Raw genomic sequence first — 22,024 nt, forward strand, 5'->3', positions numbered from 1 at the left:
ATGCGCGAGCGCTGCCCGGCGTGGGGGCGGGAGCGGCGCCGCCGCGGCGGGAGCAGAATGGCGTGCGCCGCTGCGGCGCGGGGCGCTGGGAGCCCCTTCTCCTCGGACAGGCACGCCCGCCTCCTCCTGGCCCAGATCAACCGGCTGCGGGGCGGGCAGAGCTTCTGCGACGTGCGGCTGGAGGTGGGCCCCGAGGCGTTCGCCGTGCACCGCCTGGTGCTGGCGGCCAGCAGCCCCTACTTCGCGGCGCTCTTCGCGGGGGGCATGAAGGAGGCCGGCCGCGACGTGGTGCGGATCGCGGGCGTCGAGGCGGGCATCTTCCACACGCTCCTCGACTTCATCTACACAGGTAACGGCGGGGCCCCGCGCGGCGGCGCGCGCTGGCGGGGGGCGCCGGGGGCCGCCGAGGCGGCGGTTGCCCAACGGCCGCGCCTGGGTAACGGTCGCCCAACGGCCGTGCCCGCCCGCCGGGCAGCACCGCGTCGTGTACACGGGCGGAGGGGTGCCGCGTCCTCCGCAGCCGACACCGGGGCCCCGTTGTCGTGTGCGTGCCCGCAGGAGTGGTGAGCATCGGGGAGCACAACGTTCAGGAGCTGATAGTCGCCGCAGACATGCTGCAGCTCACCGAGGTCGTGGAGCTCTGCTGCGAGTTCCTGAAGGGACAGATCGACCCCTCGAACTGCATCGGCCTCTTCCAGTTCTCCGAGCAAATTGCCTGCCATGACCTTTTGGAGTTCACTGAGAGCTACATCCACGCTCACTTCCTGGAAGTACAGAACGGGGAGGAATTCCTGGCACTAACAAAAGAGCAGCTGATTAAGATCCTGCGGAGTGAGGATCTGAGCATAGAGGATGAGTACCAGGTTTTTATAGCTGCAATGCAATGGATTCTGAAGGATCTGGGAAAAAGAAAGAAACATGTAGTAGAAGTACTGGAGCCTGTTCGATTCCCTCTGTTACCAGCACAGAGACTCTTAAAATATATAGAAGGTAAGTGAAGGAAGGAATGTAAGACTATCAGATATTTGCATAAACTGTATGTTATTCAAGGTTACTGGGATTTGATTTATTTTTTCTTAGATTAATAGTACAATGAGTGGAAAGAATTACATTACATCAAGTTGCGTTTTGTAACAAGTGAGCACAGGCATGTTTTAAAATTAAACTTTTGAAAAGGTTATAAAGGTATGCAACCTTAATTTGTCTGCTGCTTTAGGAGAAGCTAGCAGCTTTTTCATAGGTGACTTAGTCATTGTTGTCTGTTTTCTCATTTTGCCTTTTATGATCTTCTACATTTCAAGGTGTTCCAGATTTCAGCCTTCGGGTGGCCCTGCAAACTCTGTTGAAAGAATACTGTGAAGTCTGTAAATCTCCCAAAGAGAACAAGGTCAGCAGTTTTCTGCAAGCTTCTAAAGCTCGTCCCCGGAGGAAAGCCAGGAAGTACCTTTATGCAGTAGGTTAGAATGCAGTTGTTCAAACTTTGTAAAACAATGTAGTAGTAGCTCATATTAGAATACTGAAAGAGATACTGGGCTCTCTTTGTGTGATTAGAAGTTACCAAAATATCAAAATGCTTCATCTGGCAGAGTTACTGTGTTAGTTGCTTTCTGCTTAGTATTGCAGAAGAGGGGAGAATTCATACTTAATATCATCATAACATAGTATTCAAAGCCTAGATTTGCCTTTCAGAAATTATTTGCCGTGGATAAAAGTTGTGAATCAGCTGAAGATTTGCCCATAGTTCACTACTAGAATGATGTATGCAAATTTGCTGCACTCTTTGTTCTTCTAAAGGTTATATTTCTCTCTCTCTTAAGATCAGAGGTTTGATTGCTTCCTTTCCCCCCTCAGTATTTTACTGAGGGATCTTTAAGAAACTATAGAATTAGTTCCTATTTCAAAGAGTCACTGAGGAGAATGGGATGCTGCTGCTTGCATCTTTCAAATGAAGCTGAGCCAGAGAGAAATAGATTTGTCAAGATCCACTAGAAAAATCGCAACAGAACATGGACTAGGCTCCCTCTGTCACAGAAGGGCAATACTCTGCACTGATTATAAAGCTACCTGTTCTGCTCAGGTTTATACTGTGCTGTTAGAAAGGAAGTCTTTTCTTCAGTTTTTACAGTTAGCATGTTTTAGCCTTCAATAATCTGAGCAGATTTTTTTTTCCAACTGTTAAACTTTGTTGCCAAACATGTGACAGTGTTTATAGAAGATATGTATTGAAATATTCTTTGACTAGGAAATTCTGGCTCATGTAATGAGAACTTGAATTTTTTGCAACTTCTCAGTACAGCTGTAGCTTTGCATTGGAGAAGAAGAATACTGTTTCACCATGTGGGCAGTAACACCCACTTTAGATAGCACAGGCTGTTGGTTGATCTCTGCATTTTATTAAGAAAATCAGTAATATATTATCAGTAATATTTGTACTGTGGCAGTGAGGTGTTCAGTTGAGCAACCTGCAAGATGAGTGTTCTTCCAGGTCTGCCAGAGAAGCAGTGCTACTTGGAAAAGTTTGATTCCTACTATAAGGAGTTAATGCCAGTTATTGTAGTGTGTGGGTTTTTTTTTTTTTTTTTTTTTTTTTGGGGGGGTGATGTTCAGATATAGGAGCAAGAAAATGAGTGGGAAGCTTTTACTCTGTTATGACCTTTCTACTTGCTTTACAGGCGGATATACCCGACTGCAAGGAGGACGCTGGAGTGACAGCAGAGCCCTCAGCTGTGTAGAGCGGTTTGACACCTTCAGCCACTATTGGACCACGGTGTCTTCTCTCCACCAGGCCCGGAGCGGGCTGGGTGTGGCAGTTGTGGGAGGAATGGTGTATGCTATTGGAGGTAACAGCTGAAACACACACTTTGCTTGGGAGTGTTCACAATGCCAAGCAGAGCCCTGTCCTGCCATGTAAAGCATTTGTGTGCTTCTTAAAAGCAAAGACTGACCCTAGAAATTCCCTGAAGAATTGGCTTGTATCAGAGGCATTGTCATCTGGACTGTGACTTGATTTCAGAATGTTGAATAGTTTCCACATGTTTTAGGAATATTTATCCTATAGTGGTACAGTAGATTTCTGCTCCTTTAACTGTAGTGGCAGTGCATGGTGGGGATTTTTTGTTGCTATTGTTATTCTGTTAGCTTTAAGGCAAGAGTTGATGATACAGAGGTTCCTTTGCTCATGTGTGAGTTAACTGTGGTTCAGTAGCCGGGAGAATTTTAGTGGTGTCCTTTACTGATTTACTGACTATGTAGGGAATCAGTGTTACATGCTTTAATTCAAGCTAAGTTTGTTTTGGGGGGAAAGGGCCCCTTTTTGAAGGACTAATTTGACATATAGGGAATCAGTATATGGCTTTGTTTGTCATGTGGATACTGGAGAAATCATGGTGGAGACTTCAACATTATTCTTCTTGTAGCTGGTTCCTGTTGGCTAGCTAAAAGAAAGATCTTGTATTGAGATGTCAGTTCTGGAAGAAACTGAAGGATGGTTATATATCTGCAGTGCAAAACACTGTCATTCCCCTGTCTTTGTTTTGCTCTTATTATCCATTTGTTTTGCTCTTATTATCCAGGTGAAAAGGACTCAATGATTTTTGACTGTACTGAATGTTACGATCCAGTTACAAAGCAGTGGACTGCTGTGGCTTCCATGAACCATCCCCGTTGTGGACTGGGAGTGTGCACTTGTTACGGAGCTATCTATGCTTTGGGTAACTCCCTCCCTCCTCCCCCCCTCCCCCACCCCCGCAGTGTGAAGCTAATTTTAAAGTTGTCAGTTAATAGAGCTTGTAAACTGACTGATTTTTAAATATTATAGCTTTGTGTTGCAAATCTACGTTTTGAAAACAGTTGTTCAAATGAACAATAGTATAACAAATCTTTGTGGATTGATTATTGTTCAGTTATAATTTATTTCCTTTGTAGATTGCATGCTGTTGTACCACACCTGGTTTCAGAATTAATGTGTCCTGGAACAGTGTTCAGTACATCTAAAATTCAGTTAACACACAACTTTGTACAAATTTTTTTATGTTTGCTGTTATTTGCAGGAGGCTGGGTTGGTGCGGAGATTGGCAACACAATTGAAAGATTTGATCCTGAAGAGAATAGTTGGGATGTGGTGGGAAGCATGGCTGTGCCTCGGTACTGCTTTGGGTGTTGTGAAATGCAAGGTGTGTATTAGTAAACATGGATCCAGAAAGAAGTCTGAGTGTCGGGTTTTGCTGGATGTTGAAACTCTGTATTTTAATTGTGAATTCTTACCTTTGTCTTGTACTGGGCTGTCAGTTGCACAAGCTGATGTATTGCTCTTGTGCTCACTTATTTTTCTGATACTTTTTTTTTTTAATGGCCTTTCAGTTCTGTAGATATATCTCCTGCTTTTTACCCCTTGAAAGAGATAACTATACTGATGACCACATAGAAACCTAACTAACACATCAGCCGTAGACTATCCTTCCTCTCTGTGCTTTTATTTCTTGTACCATTGCATATGTGTCTGTAGGTATTTGAAGAGTTGCCACAGGTCATCTCAAAACAAACATGTTAAAGATTTGATATATAAGTGTATTTCTTAAGCATTTGCTCAGGCCTGTCCAGCAGTTGCAGGCTTCTGAATTCTTTAAGCTGCATTTAGTTAAATTAATGATGGCTTTCATCAGAACTTCTAGTATTTGAGCTTCTTAGTTACTTATTTGAAAATTTTATGTATGTTATTTCTGGACAAACGGATGATTTTATTTGGAATTCTTAAACCATCTTAATGCCAGGCTGAAATGGGTATTGTTACAAACATTTTTCTTCTTTCAGATCTGTCTGTTATGAAATCTAATATAGGGAAAACCCTATCTCTGCAGGTTTGATTTATGTTGTTGGAGGTATCAGCAATGAAGGAGTAGAATTACGTTCTGTTGAAGTCTATGATCCAATATCTAAACGGTGGTCTGAGCTTCCTCCAATGGGAACCCGAAGAGCATATCTTGGCGTAGCAGCTCTCAACGATTGTATTTATGCTGTGGGAGGCTGGAATGAATCGCAAGATGCACTTGCCACTGTAGAAAGATACTCCTTTGAAGAGGTATGATAGAGTCCATTTCTTGCAGAAATGTCAGTTGCATCAGCATTGTGTAAGGTGCTATAGGGATAGTATGCTTTGCTGCTTTAAAAAGGAAAAAAAAACTTAGATGTTGCACAATTGGGAAAATTCAGTTTGCTAGAAGCAATTTAAAAAAAAAATCAATTTCTTCTTCACTATTAGCTGGTAATCGGAGTAAAAACCAAGCTTCAGTGACCTTAGGGTCTGTCTATGTCCTAACCAGTCTGTAGAATTTTGCTAGTCTTACTGAGTGGAGTGTTTATAAAGACTGTGCATTCTTTTGAGTAATTGAAAGCTAACCAATACTGATGATGCACAGATATACTGTAGTCTGCTAAATATTCAAAGTTAATATGGGGGGAATAGATTCCTTTTCTGCAACAGAATAGTCAATACTCTGACTAGAGAGGGGGAAAAAAAACACCCCAAAAGAGTAAGAACTGCCCTTTGCTGCAAAAACTGAGGGTCTAGCACGACTGGAAAAATCACTTTGAATCATTTTTCAAAACAATGTGAAACTTGTCCTGGCTGCTACAGCTCATGCACAACGCTCTTTGGAACAGTAGTGTTAAACAGTGGTGGCACATGTATTCCATTCTATTTTGCATTTGGAATTGAACATAATTCTCTTTATTTCCCATCAAATTATATGCCATCCTGTGTTTTGGAGGCAGACTGCATCTTGCAGTGACTGAAGAAAGGATGGGTTTATGTATAAATAGTGTGTGATCTGTTCCTTAGTCAGGTGAGTATGATTTGGACTATTTGTGAAAGTGTTCAAGAGTGTGTGCTGTCATTCGAATCCTGATAATTCTCTCAATACCATATACGTACAGTATTAGTGTAACTGTATTTGAGCCTGTGAAGTGCTTTCTGAGCAATCTTTGTACATGTTTCAGTACTTAAGCTTAAAAAGTTATTCTTATGAGAATTGGGGCCTCACCTTAAAACTGTTTGCTGACTCTTCCACCTTCTCATTAGGAAAAGTGGGTTGAAGTTGCATCAATGAAGATACCAAGAGCTGGTGTCTGTGTTGTGGCTGTGAATGGATTTCTTTATGCCTCGGGAGGCCGTGCTCCCAGTCATGATTTTGCTGCTCCAGTAACCTCTGACTCTGTAGAAGTGTATAACCCTCATATGGACAGTTGGACTGAAATTGCCAACATGATCACCAGCCGCTGTGAAGGAGGTGTAGCTGTGCTGTAAAAAAGAAGGAAACTCCCTAAGGAAAGAGTGAGCTTCTACCTCCTTGGATTTCCGGTTTCATTGGCCAGAAACCTCCTCCATCAGCAGGAGCTTCAGCAGAGGCCATGGAGGAGTAGATTAGAAGGCTCCTCCTAAGCAAAAGGAAATCTTAAAACTCTTGGCCCCGAAAGTAAATTGGCTTGTGCAAAGTCTGTTTCAGTAAGTGCTCTGCAAAGAGTAGGATTACCTCTTATGACTGGATTAAACTCACTGAAACAAATGGCAAGTTAGCTGTGAAGATACCTGATCTGAAGAAATCATTCCAGCACATAGAAATTTAGATAAGAGCTGACTAGCTCCTTGGTTAGCATTAGTTGTCTTTTTCTCATAGAAAACAATGTAGAAAGAGTGAAAGGTGGAGAAGGCTTGGTACTGGCCCTAATGTATTTGAGCCTCTCCTGTGTTGCTGGGCAAAGGCACTAAATATGAATTGGATAACTGCTTTCCTGCTGCCCCACTAAACTTTAATGATAAGTGGCTGAGAATGTCATGTTCTGAAAGGTTATTCTCACAGTTGTCATATTGTCATTCCATTTCAGCACAGGCTTTTCATTTATCAATGATGACAGTAGTGCTCCTGTTCATTAAGCTCTTACCAATTTTAAATGGAAATCCATTAGTTATCCATTAGCTGGTTTTTGTTTAGGACTGTTCTCAATGCAAAAATTTAGGAAAAGCCTCTTGCCTGTATTCCTCCCTTACCTGAATATGTTTTTACCCTGTGTGACACAGACTGAAACTGGGCATTGGAACAGAAGCTGTTCTATAAGGTACATGTGTTCATTTGCTACATCTTATATCCTGCCTTTTTCAGGTTTAAGTGGATGTAGCTTTTTGTGGTAAAATAAGTTGTATTCTGCATTAATAATGCTGTTAGTGTGTTTTGTCTGAAGGATTTTGTGTTTAGTTTTGATGCTTTGTAGAACAATATTTCTAGCAATTTATAACTATTCCTAGATTCATCTAATTAACATTGTCCTGGAGGCTGCCTTTTGCACAATAGGATTGCATTGTCTGCAGAGCTGTGGATGAGAGGTGAAGGATTCGAATAGAGTCTGAAATAAGGCTTCCTGAACTTTGACAGACAGTGGTATTCTAGAACACAAAACCACAACTGGAATGTCACAAAACAGGAAGCCTGCACTATGTAGACAAAGGAGCATTCACACCATTTAGGTAAACATCCCCTACGTAATATTAACAAATTCATGAATAAAAGCCTCCAAGGTTAGTGGTACCTTAAGAATCTAGGTTTTGCATTCCAGCATAGGGTTGGGAGACTGCTGTGCTAAAACATACTGTATGATGGAGTGTTCATTTCTCTGATCTCTCTAATCTTGTATGTGCTTTTACTTCAAGATGAACTACTTATGCCTGTTTCCCCCATTCCATCCTCTTCCCTCTGCCCATACTCCCCCCCCAACAAAAGTTGAAGCTAGTTATTTAAACAGCTTTTCATAATGAAATGTATATTCTTACTAATGGTGAAATGCTGTTGTAGGGTGCTTTCCTATTGTAGTAAGCTCTATCACTGCCGCTCTTAAATCTAATAGCTCTTGTTTTACTGGGAATTCAGTTTCCCAGTAGGACACTGGGAAAGATTGTTTATAAATGTAAATGTTTACTATTTTTAAACTGGAAGTTACACACTTCCACAGTGAAATACTTATGTATTGCTTTTTTCACTATAAAAATGCTCAGGCTTCTTGAAAGTGTGGCTGCCTTGCTGACTGTGGTTGTAGCCCTCTCTGGGCCCAAAGGACAGGTAATGTTTCTTAAGCTTTCTTCTTCACACTTCATGACCCACCCCTCTTGAACTCTGAGAAACATTACTTTAACTACATTGTATTTGTTTGGGAGTTACTAGTTCACTTCCAATCTCATCCCATAAACTTCTTGTTTTAGAGCAGCTGGAGGGAATCAGTAGTTGTATGAAGCTACCTTCTCTAGTTCTTGTGATTATAGTAGTCAGCTGATTTTTACTGAAACATGACAGTGGTCTTTGATACTCAACACCTCTTCCTTTTTCTCCAGGGCCAAAGGAAATGCTCTTCTCTGGGCCCAATCAAACTATTGCCATGGCTGAGTAAGGAAGAATAAAAACTGTTTTAATTCTCAAACTCAGTTTTGCTTTCTTTGTATTTAGAGAGTATAGAATTACATCACCGAGAGATAGGATGCTGTCAGTTTGAAAGTGTGAGGCTTATGTATGTGTTTCCTCACATAAGAGGAAGATGGCTTCATCTTTAAGACAGCATTTTTTTTTAACTCCTGTTCTTTGCAGAATGAACAGATACCAAGTTTAAGCTACAGTAGGTACTTTGTTCTTTAATGAACACATATACAGAAAATAGTACTTTGAAAGAACTGTGAGGATTCCCTAAATTGGTGCTGAGTGTGTGTCTGGTAGCAATGTTTTAGCTTTCTTCTTGCATCTCACAGTGTCCTTAAACAAAAGATGAAAATCCTACACTGAACATCTACACATGCAACTACTTAGGTTTCTTAAGGCAGATGAGGAAAAAAGCACGTGACTTGCTCTTCCTTTCACAGTATGTAGGGGAAGAAGCCACAACATAAATGTGAAGACATTACGCTTCTTCCAGTGCAGCTGGCCCCCTAATGGCAGATTTGCTGGACACAAAGTCTGTTTCTGTCTGTCCCAGGTGCTCAAATTCAACTACTGTGTTAAGGAGGGAGAACGCACAAACTCCTTTCAGGTCCCATTATCTGGTCCTTTAGTGCCAGAGACTGAATCCTTGTGTCATATCATACCAAGCATCATTTGATAGTACTTTCATTTAGGAATGTGATGGTTCTTTAGGGCTCTGCTGCTTGCAGCTTCCTTGGCTAGGTAACCCTAAGTCTAAACAAAAGCTGGAAACAGCTGGATCAGTTGTTGTTTTTATTTAAACAAGTCTATGCAATCTTTTTGTCTTTGGTGGTACCTTACAGAAGATGCAAATTTGTAAGTTTTCTCTTCTAGCTTTCTACACTTCATCACAATTACTGGAGGAACTACCTAAGGTAAATGCTGACCTTTGCTTGTCACTTCAAACAACCCTTGCCTTGCTGCTGGAAACAAGCCTTGACTGTCCTTTGTTACCTCACTAGTGCTTCCTTGCATAGTACTTTCACCATCTTCTCAGCTGAAGTGAGGCTAAGTTTGGGCGTGGGTTGTGTGTGTGTGTTGTTTTTTGTTGGTTTCGTTTTGTTTTTTTGCATTTATAAAATAGCAACTGAATCTGTATGTACTTCTCTTCCATTTTCCTAAATAATAAACTACACTGGAGTCACACGTCTTCTCCTGCAGCAAGAGTTGCTTCACCTTGCTTTCAGCTTCCTTAAGAACTTTTTCTAAAGGCTACCTGATAGCTACATGATTGTTTTACTCAATACAGAACATTATCACATACTATAGTTAAGCCAAATACTTCAATAATTCAATAAAGCAATTCATACTTTTGACAGATGAATCTCCATTTTAAATTCATATGGCAGCGACATCTTATCTTGTTGAAGAGTGATACTTTATTCTACAGGTAAGGCCAGATTCATGGCTACCTTGAAAGTGATCAGTATTTACAATCCTTTCCTGCTAAACTTGCTAAGCAGCTCTTTGCTTCTGGTACAAACATCTTGAACATTGCTATCTTCTGACTTCTAAGCACAAACACTTTTTAAAATTATTTTTCCCTGTAACCTAATACAAAGGGCTTAACAAATAAATACTTTTTTCCTCTGGTTTTCTCATTTTGTGTTCTTCCATTTATTTGTGCTGTCACTTAGCTGTTTCTCTGAATCAATTGTCTTCAGTGTTAAAGTGGCTAGTAGTGATAATACCGCCAACACTGTTACCACTATTCTCAGTGCTTTAAACCAACTAGGATAAGTAGGAAGAAGGGCAAGGTCATAATGTAGTGCTATCCCTAAACCCATTATAAGCAGGATTGCACTATGGGTGACGCTTTGAAAAAGTAAGGCTTGCCAAGCAAATAAAGGAGGAACTGTACTGTTAGCTAGGTTCAGCCAGTCGGGTTTGGCTGGACTGTTTTCTGGGACAGCAAATCCCCACCTGATTCCTCCTAGGAAAGAGACTATTACAGCACCATATGTCATCTGAGCAAATGCCAGCTCGGGGTAGTAGGTCCCTTGGACAGCCATTACCAGTGGCACAGAAACAAATGGAATTAGCCCTACAAGGCTTAAGTAAAGGGCTGGCTTTGGAGAATCCTTTAGTGACTTCATACGGTACTGCATCGGGTCCAAGTCTTTGGTCTCAGGTTCTTTGGGGGTTTTTTTCTTTAAGATAGGGATAGAGGTGTGAAATGCCTGCAGCTTGGTTGCATGTATTAATGCTTGGTTGAGGCTTGGAGATCTTGAAAGAAGACAAACATCTCTGTGCAGATGGAGGATGAGAGGAGAAGAGCAAGTTGTCTTATTCTTTCCATACTGCAGCAGTCTGGGACCAGTTAACTTCTGGAGCTGCAATTACAAAGTTTGTTCTGAACACCTTGCACTCGAGGCTTTTTGTCCTACAGTTACTTAAATTAAATGGGAAATGTTGTACCAAGTTGTTTTCCAGGTCAAGACCCTCCACAGTTGCCCTTCCCTTCAGTTTTTGGATGTTTTTGATTTAACCAGTTAACTGACAGGGCTCTTATAAGAGACCTAATGAAGAGCAGCTAGTTTTTTTTGTAGTGAATAAGGAGCTCTGAAAGATATATAAATCCACCTATTTTGCCAACCACATTCTTCAGACTTTGTTAAATTAGATGTACCAGTCCTTTTCAGCAATCCTTTTGACAGAAGAATATGAAGTAATTATAAAAATAGGACAGTTGTCAACCCCAACTCACAGCTATACAAAAACAAAGATAACAGGAGTACAGGAAAGTACTTTGGTCATTAAAACCTGATTTTTATAAAAGAAATGTCTTAGTTTTAGCTAAATAGTGCTGCAAAATTAGGAATTACCTCAGGAAAGTTTATTGTGATAAAAGCACATCTAGTCAGCTGTGTAAGTCACCTTTTTTCAATGCTTCACTTATATCTTTTATTATTCTATTTTTAAAGAAAGAGCAAAAAATGCTTCAGAAACTTACCTTGAAAGGTATCTGGAAGAAGCACCGTTGCACTAGATGAAACATACCTGCTTTATCCAGGCCCTAAAACAAAAATTGAGGAGACAGTCTGAAACCGATGACTAGCTGAGCTTGTGCTATGTCCCAAGTTAAGTCATAGTCTTGATTTGTTTATCAGTTGCAAGACTGTATTTAAAGATAAATCTTTTATGTATTCTATCTGTATTTACTAACTACAAGATGTTTTGCCTCCGATTGCTCTATGAGCTGCAGTTATAAACTTGTAATACCTGTTACAAGAACGGTTTCTAGTTAGAGAAAGACGGGGCAGACGGGGCGACTGTTTCCTGCTTAGGGATCAGCTCCATTACAGCTCCGCTACATGGTATAAAGGGCTGCATGACGCTGATAAAGGATGGAGGGCTCAATTCACTACATACAGGAAATCTAATTCCGCCAAATTGCACCTGAGCTTCCTGGAGAGGGGACGAGAGCGGACGGGAGAGGCGAGCGGAGGAAGCGCGGGGCCCGCGCGCCAGGGCCGGCGGAGGGGCCGGCACGGCCGCGACGGCCGCGGGGCCGAGGCGGCTCCCCCAGGCCGGCCCGGGGGTGCTTACCCGGCCCGGCCGCCTCCGCTCTGCCTCCGCTCCCGGCGCAGCCCTGCAGCCTCCTCGCCGCCGCAGCTTCCGGTGCTCCGGGGAGCGGCGCCGGCGCTCGGCGGGGAAAGCCCGGGCGGGAACAGGCGCTGCCGATCTCGTTCCGCCGTGCCCGGGCTACGTGGAGGCGTGCGTGACACGCGCCGAAGGCGGGCTCGGCGCCGAGATCCCGGGCTCGGGAATGCTTAAAAAATGGGGACGACAGAGTCAAAAAGCAGATTCTCCGTCAAGGGAGGGGGCCAAGCTCGTATCCGTGCCCTTTGCCACTGCAGTGACTCGGCTGGAGAAAGGCGTTCTCGGCGGGGAGGCTCTTCATCGGCTCTTGGGCGGAGGCGAGGATAGGCCCTGGGCTTGGCGTGACCCTTCTCCCGGCGAAGGGCGGCGAGCGCCCGCTGCCCCGGTTTAGTTGTCGGGGTTTTCGCCGCGGGAGAGCGTCGCTCACGCGGAAAAGCGTGGCGCGCTCGGGCCGGACTACAAATCCCAGCCTGCACTGCGGCGCTCCGGCGCTGGGCGCCGCGGGAGGGGCCGCACGGCCTTCTGGGGCTCGTGGTCTCCGGCGGCGCTCCACAGGCGACGAGGGCGGCGCGCGCTACCGTTCTGGCTGGTGGGGCGGGGTCCCGGCGCGCGCTCCCGCCGGCTCGAGTGCGCGCCCCTCTCCCTAGCCGGGGGAGGGAGGAGGGAGGGGGTCCGCGTGGTCGCTGCCCGAGCCAGGTGGGTGTGTCCCTTCCGCCTCCTTGGCCCCGCCCCCCGCGCGCGCAGGCCCCGCCCCCTCCGGCCCCCGGCCGGGCAGGGCCGGGCAGCCATTTTGGGCAGAGCTTTGTTATGGTTCTGGGGCCGCAGGAGGCAGCGAGAGGGGCCTGGCCGGTGAGTGCGGCGCCCACCCCCCTCCTCCCGGCGCCCCGCCGCGCCTCCCCGCCCGGTCTGCCGCCCCCGCGCCGGGCCCCGGCCCGCCGCCCCCCCCCCCCCGCGGCCTCGCAGCGGCCCGCCGGCGGCCTCCCGCCAGGCCGGGACCCCGCCGGGGGCGGCGGCGGCGGCGGGGGGCGGTGCGGCCGCCGCGGGGGCTCTCCCCACCCGCGGCCCCGCCGCGCTCCCCGTCAGCCGCGGCGGGCCCGGGGGAGCCCCGCCGCCGGGGGCGGGCAGCGGGGGGGCTCTGTGGGGCTGGGCCGGGGGGGCTGGGGCGCCTCGTTTATTGTTTCCTGCTTGGCCGGAAAGTTTCCAGCGCTTGACACGGCCTCGGCGCTTCCTTGGGCCGGGGGGTGTTTTGACGCTCGCCGGGAGTTTTACGCCCTCCTGTCATTAAAAGGCCCCGCGGCGGGGCGGAGAGAGGCCGGGGCGCCGCGCTGCGCCGGGGTAAAGTCCCCGCGGGGGCCGAGCCGGGCTCGGGGCTTCCTGCTCGGCGGCCCGGCCCGGCCCGGGGCAGGCGGAGCGCCTGGAGCGGAGGCGACTCTGCCGCCTCCTGTTTAGATTGCGAGCTGGGGGAGCCGTGCCTCGCCTCGGCGCTCTCGGGCCGTTTCCTCTCCTTGCCGTAGGGTTTACGGCCGGTTTTTCCGGCACCCCCCAGCGGGAGGGCGAGACCGGTGTGTGGCAGTGACACGTGTGCTCTGGGCAGCCGAGCCCGCGTTTCCCCAGCCCGCTGCGAGCTTCTCTCGGCCGATGTGTGCGGGGCCAGAGCCAGCGTGTGCTGGGAAACTTGTCAGGTGTCGCTTGTTACCTGCTCCCCTGCTGAATGCGACACAAAATAAGGCTGCCTGGTGTGAGAGTGAAGTAGCTTTCTCGGTGTTTGCCCTCCTGAAAGTTATTTTGATGTGTGTGGTGCATTTTATGCCTTGTTGGCCTAAGGCCTTGCATGGTTTGACTTTAAACAGCTGTAGTTAGACTTAATCAGAACAGCTGTGTTTGCACCTACCATTCCAAAAAAGTATTTAAGACTGAATTGATTTCAGTTTAATAATGAGCCAGTCTGGAACAATTTTAGAGTAGTTAGTAGGTGTTTGCGGAAGTTACAAGTCTTTAAACAGCTTTAGGTGAGCAGTTGTTAAATCATTGGAGGCAATGATAGAATTTTTTGCTTTAAAGAGTTTGGCTTAAAAATGCTTTTATATTAGTATGACCAGGTAAGTCATCCTTCCTTGCCTCACCCCTATGCTCTGAGTGACCCAAGTGTTAATAACATTAATAATATTCTGGAATGTTGGCAGTGACTGAGGAAAGTATGGAAATAACAAAAGCACGGAGGCACAGAAATGAGAAAACAGCTAAGAGCTTAAAGCCTTTAGAGGCGAGCTCACCGTAGAGCTGACGTTGCCTCTGTTAAATGTTAGTTGGTTATTAGAAAAGCTTGTGCAAAAGTTACTTCATGAATGAATATGTGAAAGGTTCTGTGTGCTCATCTGTTTGGAGACTGGTACTTCCAAGATCTGAATCAGGAGAGAAAGAGGTGTAGAGTAAGAGGAGGAGAAAATAAAATCACCAGTTTTAAGTTTCCTCTCTCGTTCTTTCAGATTTTTCTAGGGAGTCGTGTCTCAAAAAGAACTCTTTAAAAATTTGTGATTTGAATAGAAAAACTTCAGGTTCTTTTTTAACAGTAGTTTGTATGAAAGCCCAACCTCTGCTTTTTTGATTCATCCGGTTTTTAGTCTTAATCCTATATGACTTAGAAGTTTCCATTGCAGTTACCATACTAGGACTTAAACTGAAAAAAATGCATGGAGCAGATGGCATTTAAAAAGTATTGTTTTTTTTCTGTGGATGTCTTATTATTAAGAGAGATGAGGAGAATGCAGATGTGATAGATAATAAACCACATGAAAGCACACACTTTCTGGATTATGATGAAAAAGACTGTTTTGAGAACATTGTTGCAGGATATTCTCACCTTGTCTCATAGATACGACTGCTTAGAATATGCTTTTAGTGCATCTTGAAACTCCTCTTTTACGCTAAGAAATGGAGGCAGATAGAAAAGTAATCTTAACTAACGTTTTCATTACATGTTATAATACCTCAGGAGCCATGGGATGCTAATTTTCTTAGTATTGGAAAATACTATGGTTGGATCTGCAGATTTCTTCAGGAACATTGAGTGGCAGAACATGGAGTTGTTTTCTTCACTAAGCGAACAAAAACTTTATTGGCTGAAGAATTATAAATTGCTTTTTTTTTATTTAACTTCATTGTTGCAAGATGTTTGGAGTTAGTTGTGTAATTGCTGAATTGGTTTAGTCTGTGAGGTGTACTTCAGAGTGTGCTTTACTCATTTGTCTGAATGAACAGATTGGAAAAAGTGTAGTAATGTTAAGCAGAGCTAAAACATGAGCACACCTCTTCAATAAAATTCTGGCTGTCCTTGCATGGATGCAGCTTTTTTTCCCAGGTTTTGTAAAGTTATGCAAATGTGTGGTTGTTGTTCCTTTAACTTATATGGGGAAAGTTCATAGTTACTGAATTTTGCAATTGATGAGGCAGTGTACGTCCACCAAGTTTGCTTAGTTTGTTAAATTTTATGCTAACCTGCTTGGAATTAATTGCTCTCAGTGAGGCAAGAGCAGTTTAGATTTCATTTAGCTTACAACAATGTAAGTAGACGTTCTAGCGTCACTTCTGTAGTGACCAGGATACTGGCTAAAGCATATATGTCTTTCATTTCAGTAAGAGTAATTGAAGTGCATGTTCTCTTTACTTGTCAGGTTTGATGAAAGGCAGTGAAGTTGGCAGAAGCATGGCTCTCCTTGCACTACTTCATAAATGCCGGGGTGTTGTTTAGCTTATGTTCTATAAGTTAATGTTCCTGTGAAAACGCACCAGACTTTAATGAGTTACTCTGTGGTCAAAAGATATATTTTGGGGAGTATATATGAAGATTGATGGTGGCTAAGTTCCCATTGCCCTATATGTATATGTGCAGATACTGTGCAGACCTAAAAATTTAAGATTTGAGTTGAGGCATTAGCATGACAATAGAGAGCATATTAATCATATAGATTAGTGGTCAGACTTTATCACTCTAAACTGGAATTTCTTGATTAAATCAAATGTTTCCCTTTTTCGGTTTCTGCATTCTCTAGTTGGACTTCAAAAGTCTCTTGCAAAGAGGATAATTAACACTGTTTTTTAGACTTTACTGTAATGAAATAGCAAAAAAACTTTGCAGAGTGTTGGTGTATGCAGTTTCACAAAATAACTAAACTGAAATAGTTCCCATCATATTCCCAGTGTCTGGTTTAACAAAAATCTTTTGAACCAGTGAGTCCAAATGTAACCAATGTTTTCTGTAGTAAGTGATGATCAAGAAAAAAAATCTGGGGAACATGACTTTGCCTCTGGAATTGAGGGTTCACCAGAAGCTACTGAAGTCCTAGGATTTTAGGTCATTCTAGCAGAAATGTCAACTTTTTTTTCCTGTCATCTTGTGGTCTCTTCCAGTTTGGTGTGTTCTCAGTGCTATGCTACAGCTTGGAAAGGCTATTAAGGTTATGATGTGGTGGTTGTGACTCTTAATAGGCAAAGCTGTGTGTTTGTATTGTTGTCCAGATGCACATCCTTGGTTTCAAAAATCCTCTTTTTCCAGAAGAGGAGAAAATAAATATTTTAAAGGAATTTTCCTCAGAGTAGCCTTACTTTCAGGATCTATTCTAGGTCGAAGTAGCTAGTAAGTGTCAGGGAAGGGTAACAGCATGAGCAAGAATTACTGCCAGTGGCTGCAAGGTTTTAATGTGGCAGAGGCTACTTTCCTGGATATTTGTGTGACCCTTATAGCATAGTTGCAACATACAGAGTGTGTGGCAGTGACCATCACTCTTTGGACCCTTGTCATCCTCAATTTGTTCTGAACAGTTATCTTGTAAATAAAGGGCCTGGTCTGCCATAGAGCATATAGGCACAAACATTATCAGTATAAAGGAAGTTACTGATGAATTTTTATGGTAAGGATTGCAACAGGTCTCCAGCCTTTCAGCAGAGAGGAATGTTTTGCCATAGTCACCTATCGTCGAGGGGTTAATCAGTATTAGCCAGAGGTGGTTTGAAAAGACCTTTGATTTTAATCTTAAAAAACTTGGTGGTGGAACTCTTCCCTCCCCCTCTCCATAAATATTGAATGTGTTATGTTCTGGACTGTTAGTTCTAGAAAACTATCTTTTTTTCTACTTCAAACTCAAGTTAAACTAAAGAAACAGGTTAAAGATGTCTTAAATATCTTCAGATTGGATGAGCCTGATGGAATGTACCTTAGCATGGGAACAAGTATAGTTCCAGAATACTGAAAAGTCTTTTTAGAAAAAGACAGAATTTGAATCCCCTCAGCTTGTCCTTTTATGACAAGGATAAGTGAGGGGTGTTCACATCAGAATCACTAGATCATATGTTTGATATTTTCACTTTTCTACATTGAAACGAACAATATTTGTACTAAACACAGATGACAGGATCTAGATAAACTAAAGAAATCAATACAGTGCATTTTAGTGTAGGTGGATTCAAATTATGATGTTAAGGAATACTATGTTACACAGAAGTAACAGCTGGCTAAGCAGCAATTCTGTGGGAGAGTGTCTAGGGGTTGTAGTGGTTCTTCAGTTGTCATGAGTCAGCAGCGTTGCTGTCATGAAAAAAGTCTTGTCATATTGGAATACATAAAAGAGAGCATCATAAATAAGCTAACGAAGTAATCTTTCCATTCTACTCAGGATTGATAGGTCTTCAGCTAAAAGTATTTTGCTGAGTGTATGAAACTATCACACTTAAAGATATAGTTGAACTGCTAAGAATAATCGGGTCTCTAAAAGACCCTTGAGTGAAGATTGAAATAGATAACCTTATCTGTGGGGTTTTTTTTTCAGCTTATAGTTCATCAGGCATCAGCAGGTGATCTATAAAACAGCTTTAAAAAGTTATCTGTAAATATAACTGGGAGCCAGCTCTGACATACTGTCACTGTCTGCAAACTGTCATGCTTGGTAGGTGGGTCACATTAATTTTTATCATCATCAGTACTTTGGATTTAAAATCCTGTTGCTTTGGCAATAAAATTATTTTTTTTTGTCCTGAACAAACTTGACTGTGTCTTGTCCCAGAATATGTTAGTGCATCCTTCTTTCTGCTGCCCAGCAGTGCTGGGATACAGGATGGCCTGTGGGATTTTCCCACTTCCCCACCTTAAAAACTGTCAGGATTGTCTTTCAGTAAGGAAACAGTGAAATACTGGGCTGGAGAAAAGATGCCTTGAATTGTAACTGCAAAGAGAGATTAATCAATTTTCCAATATTCATTGTGACTAGTACAAGTAGTCATAGCCTGCAATTGCAGCAACAGGGTTAGGCATTAGGTGCAGGGACAGACTTTCAAGGTATAAAGATAATAAAAACAGATTGCAGGGATATACTGGAGAACACTGATATGCTGATCTTTTCTTTTTTTTTTTTTTTTTTTTTTTGATTTATAGCTTCCAAAAAATATTCCAGTGGCAGTATGAATACTTGTATAATTAATTCCAGTCAACTGATAACAAACTTGTTTTTTCTGATACTTTCTGGGACATTTTAGGAATAGTTTGTGGACCCGCAGAGCTCTGCAGGCTGAAGTCACTTCACAGATTGTGTTGGTTTTTCTGTTTTTTTTTTTTTGTTTGTTTTTTTGAGGATTGCTTTATTTTCAAAGACATCTAATGAGAGAGGATAGAACTAAAGTCTTTCGAGCCTCAGGAGATGGAGATGAACTAGATTTCCCCATCCACCCATAGATGTTTTTCTACTTAGTTTACTGCAGGACACTAGGATAGAAGAGTGGTATTGTTTAACTCCTGGCCTGCACAGTACGCCTGCAGAATAACAACATAATGCGTCTTTGGAAGATAAAAGATGAAGTTTGAACCAGCCAGATAACACCTGGCCCAGAATTGCATGTTTTATTTTGCTCAGCATCTAAAAGTTGCACTGGCTAGGTCAGAAAGAAAGCGCCAGCAAAACACTGAGCATCTAAAGAGGATATATGTCAGCTGCAGCAACTGGTCTTATTGGGATGGGGTAATGGTGCTGAGTGAAAGAATTACTATAATATTGTTTAGGAGAATGGTGTCTTATTTCTGAATGTCCTTCTGTTGATTATGTTGAATATGTTGATTCCCAGTTCTTTCTCCTCTTTGCAAGAGACATGCATTCTAATCTTTTCTTATCCTTCTTCTGGAACACAGATCTCTAGTTCCCAGTACTTAATTTAAAACCTATCTTGCATCAACTGAAAGATTTGGCATTTGGTAAATAGTCTGGTCACATCTGATGCCCTTTTCCAAGGGAAAGCGTTTTTCTCATCTCCATACTGAAAACACTTAAATGTACGTGCTATAGTAGTGATAGCAATACTGGCAAAATACTGTGTTCTCTATCCAGTCGCTAGTTGGTGTTTCCTTGGGGAAGCACCTATCCATGGGGGAGAGGGGGAGAGAGGGAGGGGTTTTTTGTTTGTTTGTTTGTTTTTTTTTGAGGCCCTGGAGAACTTCTTTCTTTACTTCTGCTTAGGATCTATTTGCATCTCTGCAAGACAGGTAGGCAGGAGGTATGTATTATGCAGCAGGGATAAGCCAGTAATTACATATTTGCAATTCTTTCTTTATGCTGAGGAATATTATCTTGGTGTATGCTATTAAGAGAGAGAGAAGACTTTATTCATAAAGGCTTTGGGCAAGCAATATAGATATGCTGTTCACTGCTGTTTCTCCTCCTCTGTTGTCATGAGGTTTTGGGGAGAGCAGTGTTGCCTTTAAAGGCAGTTCCAGGAAGGCTGTCATGCCTTGTAATGTTCATGGCAAAAGGTCTATAAATCAAAGCTCACTGCAAAATAGATGTTCGATTTCATTCTCTTCAGGGGCATAAAAGGCCTTTGGACTTGATTAAAACTGCCAGAACACCTTCTCTGGGTTTTAAAGTACCTCATTTCATAAAATGCTAAAAGTGGTTAAAAGTTCAGAGTATTGTTCATATTTAAAACCTGATACTGTTTAAACTATGTTTTCTTATTTTCCATCAGTAGTGTCAATTGATACACTTGTTTAACACAGGTATATGTAATCCCTGGGGCCTCATTCCCTGCAGTAGAGGGGAACAAGGAGCAAGATCTATTATTTCAGATAAATACGACAATTCTCCGATATAAACAGTGCTACAGACTGTTAAAGATGTGTAAGACGTGCAATATTAAATGGCACAGGAAAGAGGTGTAAAGCATGATGGTATTGCCAGTGGCTGTAGGGTATAAAATACCTTGGAATAATTGTTGGAAAACATAATATCTGGGAACTCTGTGCTGTCTCCATTCTTTGCTTATTAGAAGTTAAGGGTCTTCTGAGTTTTAAGTATTCAGGATGGTGCCATCTTAGTACTTGGACTAAACTCTTCAAAGCCCCAGGAAAGCTTCGGTTGCGATGTATCACACTTATTGGCTGAGATTCTGACCACTGTCTTGATAGACGGGCTTCCAGAACTTTCCTTTCTAAAATATGCAAATACAAAATACAACTTGCTTTTGAAGATAAGCTGGGCTAGCTTTGAGGTTGTCTGCTCAGTGCAGCCGGTGCTACTGACGCAGTAGTTGCGTAGTGATAGCGTTGGTTGTGAAAACTTGGATCAGCTAAGACTAGAAGAGGCAGACATTAACAGCATTAATTAAAAAAAAAAAAAAAAGGGGGGGGGGGGAGGGGGAACTTTTTGTTGGCAGCGTTTTCTTATTTATTTTCGTTAGTATTGTTCCTTCCTTGCAATCCTAGAAGTCACACCTCTCTAGTTATGTTAGTGTTGTATGTCCTTGTGTCTCTGATTATTGTTACGAAGGAAAGAAACCACCTTCTTTCCCTTGACCTTGCTGCATTCAACATGTTTGCATACATGCACAAGACCTGGCTATTAAAAGCCTTGCACGGGTATGTGACTGGACAGATGCATGTGTTCCAGAAATTTTGAAGGCAGTAGGATTCAGTGTGACCTTAGAGAAATGGCAGGAAAGTAGGTAAATGGGCAGATCTGCTTGTAAACCAGTACCATATGAGATACCAGTGGGAGGATTGTCAAAGTCGGAGAAGACTTTTAGGGTATGGATGTGTCCATATGGACCTTTCTTGACAAATTGCAATGAATTGGGACTATCTGGTTTGCAGAATTGGTCAGATACGGAATATGGCACATACACACAAAACTCCCCTGTTTTTTACTCTGGAAAAAAGTGTGTATAGGCAAGCTTCTGTCAGGTTTTAGTCTTGGAATATATAGATCAGTGTTGTTTCTAAACTCAAAACATTTCTGATGATTCTGCAAAATAGATTAATTGCCTTTAAACTTGAAAAACAAGGTTTTAATCTCTCAGTAACTGCTGTTTGTTCATAAGAGCTTTCAATAGCCATATGTGGGAAGATTCCATTTTGGTATATGATTAGCACTTTAATTCATCACTTATTATTTTGATGTCCCATAGTTCTACAAAATATGGCATGGGTGATGCTTTACATTTTTAGACTTCTTTTCAGCTGCCAGATAGTGTGAAAAATCTTGCTCAGATTGTGTTTCTATTTAATAGACTTGTCCTTTATATATTCAAGTAACATTTTGGTGTGCCTAGTTGAGTGATATTATAGAAAAAGATAAGTAACACTGGCAGGTGTGTATTGTAGTTATTTTGGCACATAATAGCTTGAGCTTGTGAGTACTACTAGTTGTTTGTCATTCTGGAACATCTGCATTTGTCCTCTCAAAAGGTAGTATTTCAGTAGCGGAGACATTGAAGGTGTGGCTAGGCAACTGTATTAATGGAAACTGAAAGCAAAATGAAAGCAAGTTTGTTTTGTGGATACTTGAGGTGAATGAACATGCCATTATCTGCAAATAAGTAATTTAAACTTGAAGATTTAGCTCAGCAGTTGTTATGACAACTATTGAACAAGTGGTGCTACAGTCTCATCTTAT

At 42.8% G+C, this 22,024-nt stretch overlaps 3 protein-coding genes across 8 annotated transcripts in view; 2 read left to right on the forward strand and 1 right to left on the reverse strand.

Moving 5' to 3' along the window:
* Nucleotides 1-37: 37 nt before the first annotated feature.
* On the forward strand, nucleotides 38-11,465 carry IPP (intracisternal A particle-promoted polypeptide). 4 transcript variants are annotated; one of them, XR_009959066.1, is made up of 9 exons: nucleotides 38-349; nucleotides 559-990; nucleotides 1,302-1,457; nucleotides 2,673-2,840; nucleotides 3,573-3,710; nucleotides 4,050-4,172; nucleotides 4,857-5,077; nucleotides 6,077-7,516; nucleotides 11,417-11,465. XR_009959066.1 is itself a non-coding variant. In XM_062581080.1 (8 exons), exons 1-8 carry the CDS (start codon nucleotides 58-60, stop codon nucleotides 6,299-6,301), a joined length of 1,755 nt encoding a protein of 584 aa, XP_062437064.1. In that variant the 5' UTR covers nucleotides 38-57; the 3' UTR covers nucleotides 6,302-10,078. The 4 variants fall into 4 exon arrangements, 1 of the variants encoding a protein (XP_062437064.1); XR_009959065.1 differs by lacking the exon at nucleotides 11,417-11,465 and adding an exon at nucleotides 8,042-10,078; XR_009959064.1 differs by lacking the exon at nucleotides 11,417-11,465 and having other exon boundaries at nucleotides 6,077-6,499; nucleotides 7,298-10,078.
* TMEM69 (transmembrane protein 69) lies at nucleotides 8,642-12,161 on the reverse strand. 3 transcript variants are annotated; one of them, XM_062581083.1, is made up of 4 exons: nucleotides 11,865-11,917; nucleotides 11,715-11,771; nucleotides 11,446-11,508; nucleotides 8,642-10,825 (listed from the first exon to the last, which is right to left on the reverse strand). In XM_062581083.1, the coding sequence occupies exons 3-4, from the start codon at nucleotides 11,488-11,490 to the stop codon at nucleotides 10,091-10,093; spliced, it is 780 nt and encodes a 259-aa protein (XP_062437067.1). In that variant the 5' UTR covers nucleotides 11,491-11,508; nucleotides 11,715-11,771; nucleotides 11,865-11,917; the 3' UTR covers nucleotides 8,642-10,090. The 3 variants fall into 3 exon arrangements, with proteins under 3 accessions (XP_062437067.1, XP_062437065.1, XP_062437066.1); XM_062581081.1 differs by lacking the exons at nucleotides 11,715-11,771; nucleotides 11,865-11,917 and adding an exon at nucleotides 12,042-12,161; XM_062581082.1 differs by having other exon boundaries at nucleotides 11,715-11,884.
* Nucleotides 12,162-12,857: 696 nt separating this feature from the next.
* The window catches only part of GPBP1L1 (GC-rich promoter binding protein 1 like 1), a 34,206-nt gene continuing 25,039 nt past the window's right edge, over nucleotides 12,858-22,024 (forward strand). The window contains exon 1 of the mRNA XM_062581816.1: nucleotides 12,858-12,944. The gene's annotated coding sequence lies outside the window, so the exon portion shown is untranslated. The remainder of the gene's footprint in view (nucleotides 12,945-22,024) is intronic.

The sequence above is a fragment of the Rhea pennata genome, chromosome 8, assembly GCF_028389875.1.
Source record: "Rhea pennata isolate bPtePen1 chromosome 8, bPtePen1.pri, whole genome shotgun sequence".
NCBI classification, from domain to species: domain Eukaryota; kingdom Metazoa; phylum Chordata; class Aves; order Rheiformes; family Rheidae; genus Rhea; species Rhea pennata.

Bases quoted from the DNA above. Each gene is read 5' to 3' on its own strand.
- TMEM69 (XM_062581081.1), bottom strand. From the start codon at position 11,490: ATGTTTCATCTAGTGCAACGGTGCTTCTTCCAGATACCTTTCAAG. The intron at 10,826-11,445 runs GTAAGTTTCTGA...TTGTAATTGCAG, and splicing joins TCTTCCAGATACCTTTCAAG to CTCCAGAAGTTAACTGGTCC.
- IPP (XM_062581080.1), top strand. From the start codon at position 58: ATGGCGTGCGCCGCTGCGGCGCGGGGCGCTGGGAGCCCCTTCTCCTCG. The intron at 2,841-3,572 runs GTAACAGCTGAA...CTTATTATCCAG, and splicing joins AATGGTGTATGCTATTGGAG to GTGAAAAGGACTCAATGATT. The intron at 4,173-4,856 runs GTGTGTATTAGT...CTATCTCTGCAG, and splicing joins TGGGTGTTGTGAAATGCAAG to GTTTGATTTATGTTGTTGGA.